We start from the raw sequence: 5,000 nt of genomic DNA on the forward strand, positions 1-5,000 counted from the left end.
TCTCTCTCTCTCTCTCTCTCTCTCTCACACACACACACACACACACACACACTCACCATGCAAACAGAAATACACTTACAGTATGAAAACGCTATTCAGTATATTAATGAAAGATTTGTTTAAATGCTGAACCTGCTAAATGTCAAAAAGTCTATTTAAATAAATTACCATCCCAAATGAAATGCTGATGTCAGAACTACTGTACTAAAATGACTAAAACTGAAATAAAAAATAAATGAAAGCTATATAGAAATATTTAATGAAAAAAACTAATAAAATAAAATAATACATTTTTTAAATATTAAAATTACTAAAACTGAAATAAAGAAATATAATATAAAATATATAAAGAAAGAAAGAATATAAGTCATATAAAGCTATATAATAGCTTTATAATAATAATAATATAAAAAATCAAAAAGTAAAAATGACATAAGAACACTACAAAATTACTAAAACTAAAATAAATTAAAATAAGAATAAAAAACTGAAAATATAAAAATAAAAATGAAAGATAAGGTGATCTGTTTGAGTGTAAATGCCGATCCTGCTAACGTCAAAAAGTCTATTTAAATAAATTACCATCCCAAATCAAACTGACACTGCATAAAACACACACACACACACACACACGCACACACACACACACACATTTTTGGATGTTTAACCTCATTTTGTAAGATTGCACAAAAGTCTTTGTGTAATGTTGTTTAAAGGGATTTCGTAAAAAGTCACGAAATCCAGTTTCGGAGGAACTTTTCACTTGATTGTTTGAGTTGGTTTTATTTTTAATGAGGAAATCATGCAAGAATTGCAATAACAAAGGCATTTCCTTTCATTTATGACGTCAGGTGTGTATTATGTTAATATGCAACATGCATCTAGTGTTGTTATTGTTAACTAAAACTATTAAAAATCATTTTCAGTAATTGAAATAAAGCTTAAATAAAGTAAAATATAAATAGATGATAAACTTAAAAAAAACTACATTTAGAACTGAAATTTAAAGTACTAAAATTATTAAAACTGAAATAAAAATAACAAAATTACTAAAACTTAAACAAAAATTTAAATGAAAATTGAAAACATAAAAATAAAAGCTAATTCAAAATATTAATAAATACTAGTATATTAATAATACTAAAATAATACTGCATGCATCATGTTGTTATCTATATTAACATGTTAAATTCAAATATTATTTTGGTATCAGTGATATACTATTATAATTTTTATTAATATTTTGCATTTATTTTTATGTCTATATTTAGATTTCACTTTAATTTTTTAATTTTAGTAATTTTGTTGCATGTTTTTTTCTCATTTTAATTTTCTTAATATGTCTTTATAATTTTTGTTAATTTTTATTGATTTAGTTTTAGATATTTTAGTACTTCAAGTTAAACTAAATAAAAATGAGAAATATTGCCTTGGAAACTATATGGAATAAAATATGTTTAAGTTATTTATTATTTTATTTCTTTTTGTTTATTTTGTTTTAAGTAACAAAATATTATGATTTTAGTTTTAGTTATCGATAAAAATCCTGGTGCTGAGCAAACAGCAATTAAATAAACTAACATAATTCATAAAGTACTGAAAATAAAACGTCTGACCACAATCTTGTTCTGCATCTTTCATATATGCAAAAACAAACAAACATCCAAAACAAGATAATCAAAGCTTAAAAATGCACTGGAAAACACACTAATTTCCATCAGCCCAGATTCATTCACTCATTCTCATTTATTTATTTATTTATTTACTTATTTTGTTTGCATCATTCAGCACTATTTCTGAAGATGTAGATGTAGATTCTGTGATTTAAACTCGTTCACACAGACCTCTGGAGACACTCCTGCTGATTGGTGGGAAGATCTAATGTGAGGCTCCTCATCCGATCAATTATTCAAATGTGAGATCTGATTGGTTGCTGATAGATTAGGAGGATGGATACAGTCTCAGGGAAGAGAGCAATAGAGGATTCATACTTCACCAGCCACAGACTGACCAATCACAGCTGCTTAATCAGACTCAACTCTCACCTGATTGGACGGTGGCTTGAGTGACAGATGTGGAGAAGCCACCCATCTTTAAAACGCACAGGCAGAGAAGTGTGAAGACCAACGGCATCCTGCAGAGAGAGAGAGAGAGAGAGAGAGAAAATTAGTCTGTGTTCAATCGGCTGCCTGCATTTAATCAGACTCCATAAAACACTCCTGAAGGTGTTTTTACCACACGACAGCTTTAAGAGCGCTAGAGGAGGAGGAGAATTAATAGAATAAGAAAGAAAAGCAAGATGCATGAGTAGATTCGGATATTTTCAAGAAGAAACACACTCATCCTAATCTCGGATGGCCTGAGGGTGAGGACATTTTCAGCAGATTCTCATCTTTGGGTGAAATATTCCTTTAAAATTACCAAAAAAATGTTGTTGTGATGTTGCATCACTGAATATTACATTTCGGTCTTTTAACACTTCTGTCGTAAAACAGTCAGATATTAAATGTTTAGCTGCCTTACATCTCACCTTGCACACTTTCCCCATTAAAACTAACACGTTAAAACTAAGCTCCGCCTTCTTTGATTTGATTGGCTGTTGAAATAATATTGACATTGATGAGTGACGAGGCAGACTAGCCTAAAAAATTGTATTTCATTTTATAATTATTTTATTTGATATTTAAATTTAATATTTAAATTTAATAATTATTTAATTACATTTTTTTATTTTATTATTTACTTTGTTATGGCCTTGATTTATGCAGCATTTAATTGCATAAATCAATTAAATTTGTCAAGCTTTTTTGCCCCAAATACAGAAACTCAGTTTAGTAATTACATTTTCCATGACCATTTTCCTCTCTCTTAGAATTAAAGGGACAGTTCACCCAAAGATATTATAAATCTCTGCTCATTTTCTGTTCATCCAATGAAAGTCAATGAGACCCAATGTTGTTTGGACCACCAACGTTCTTCAAAATATCTTTCTTTTGTGTTCTTCGGATGAAAATAAAGTCATGCCATGAATAAATTAGCTGATTTTGCTACTGTGTCTTTAAGACTTCTATATAAATGCAAATGTGCCGCTGTTATAATTACCTGTAAGATACAAAAATAAATGAACTCAGTATGTTTCAGGAAGCTCTTTGAACTGTTTTGATTGGATAAAAATATTAATTACGATGTAAAAACGAAGCAGGGCCCAAAGTCTCGGCAGAGTCTGGGAGTCTCAGCTGAGACTAAATAAAATGATCGAAAACCTAATTAGAGCAGTTAGTGTGATGAGTCCAAAATAACTACATCATCTCCAAACGCTCCAATTCAGATAAAATCTCCATCCTGCTTATCTGAGCGTCACAAATGTGCGTTTTAATTTCGCTGAGATGCATTAGGGCGAAATTAGAGCATCATGGGAATTCATTAGACTCATCTTTCAAAACCCACTTCATCGATTCGCACAAGTTTGAACGAATCGCTAAATTACTTAAAAGGGTAAGCTCCAGAAACGCTTCATTATTTGTTTTTGGGGGGAAATCGGATTATGTGTGATCGATGCCGAGCTCGTCCAGAGACAGACTCATGGATGGGGGCCGCGGGGGCCACAAGACCCGGTCAGATAATCTATCGGCGGAGAGTAAGTGGCCAATTAGTCACGTAACTGTACCGAGAACACAATACAACACACACACACACAGTCTGTTTTTATATCATAGTGGGAATTTACCATTCGCTTCTATTGCTTTTATATTAAGCTCATTATATTTGCGCTATCTGAACCCCACCTACTGATCAAACAAACATTTTGGGAATTTTGGATATTATTTTTCCCTGTTTTCCTCAAGGTAGTTCTCCACAATGTAAATTTTACTCTAATTGCATCATAATTGCTTAACTATAATGCATACTTACATAACAGGGTAATTACAGCTATAATTAAAACTAAAACCATTAGTTATTTTTAACTTCAAATTAAATAAATGTCAACTGAAAACAAACATAATTAAAAAAACGTTTTAAAAAAATCCCGCTAATTCTCATTTTCATTTAATTTAATTTTTATGTTCTAAAATAACTTAAACTGAAAAATGAATAAAAACTATATAGACATTTTGTAAAAAAATAAATAAATAAAAACAAGAACAATCAAAAATGGAAAAACTCACAACAAAATTGCTAAAACTAACTAAAATGAAATAAATGAAAATAAAAATGAATTAAAAATATTATTAAAAACCATAACAGTATCTAAATGATACTAAAATAACACTGATACATAAACATGGATTGATTACAGCATCAACAAGATTATCAATATGGATTTTAGTATCATAATATCACACTTTCCAATTCCATATATTTAAAAAAAAAAATGTGCAAATGTGTGTTTTTAACATATATAATCTTTAATCTTGAATCTAGGCTTTGGAAAGTCTAGTATAATGAAAATAAAATCCATATTCATAATCTTTTTACAACTGTAGATCAATTTACAGGCGTTCATTTAGCATTAGTGATGTGAAACGGGTCATAAATGTTCTGCTTACATGGTGCCGGCACACTTTTTTGGGAGAAAATCAGATAATAAGGGAGTGATTGATGCCGTGATCGTCCAGAGAAAGATGCAGGACTGGATCAGATGTTCTGCTTACATGGTGCCGGCACACTTTTTTGGGAGAAAATCAGATAATAAGGGAGTAATTGATGCCGTGATCGTCCAGAGAAAGATGCAGGACTGGATCAGAGATTAGAGGATCTATCAAAAAAATTTATCGACATACAGTAAATCACTTATTAGTCACGTAAAAAACATCTCAAACACACAAAACAATGCATGCATAAACCATTTTATCTGTAGTCACACCTTTAAATGGTGAATAAAGGCTTTAGTATAATTAGATTACATGCAGACAGTGCATACGGATATATATATATATATATATATATAAAACAAAAAATATATGATATATATACACATATATATGTATAAACAAATTAAG

At 30.1% G+C, this 5,000-nt stretch overlaps 1 protein-coding gene and 1 long non-coding RNA gene across 2 annotated transcripts in view; both read right to left on the bottom strand.

The window, feature by feature from the left end:
- The window catches only part of LOC107689596 (interleukin-1 receptor accessory protein-like), a 17,559-nt gene extending 12,925 nt beyond the window's left edge, over positions 1 to 4,634 (bottom strand). Inside the window, exons 1-2 of the mRNA XM_016487642.1 lie at positions 4,548 to 4,634; positions 2,046 to 2,134 (exon numbers count right to left, since the gene is read on the bottom strand). Coding sequence (XP_016343128.1) covers positions 2,046 to 2,134; positions 4,548 to 4,549 — 91 coding nt within the window. The 5' untranslated portion in view covers positions 4,550 to 4,634. The remainder of the gene's footprint in view (positions 1 to 2,045; positions 2,135 to 4,547) is intronic.
- A 28-nt stretch (positions 4,635 to 4,662) lies between these two features.
- LOC107689583 (uncharacterized) overlaps positions 4,663 to 5,000 on the bottom strand; it is a 5,233-nt gene continuing 4,895 nt past the window's right edge. Inside the window, exon 3 of the long non-coding RNA XR_001634351.1 lies at positions 4,663 to 4,756. This is a non-coding gene — a long non-coding RNA (uncharacterized LOC107689583). The remainder of the gene's footprint in view (positions 4,757 to 5,000) is intronic.

Source organism: Sinocyclocheilus anshuiensis, unplaced genomic scaffold (genome assembly GCF_001515605.1).
Source record: "Sinocyclocheilus anshuiensis isolate Anshui unplaced genomic scaffold, SAMN03320099.WGS_v1.1 scaffold906, whole genome shotgun sequence".
Lineage (NCBI taxonomy): Eukaryota > Metazoa > Chordata > Actinopteri > Cypriniformes > Cyprinidae > Sinocyclocheilus > Sinocyclocheilus anshuiensis.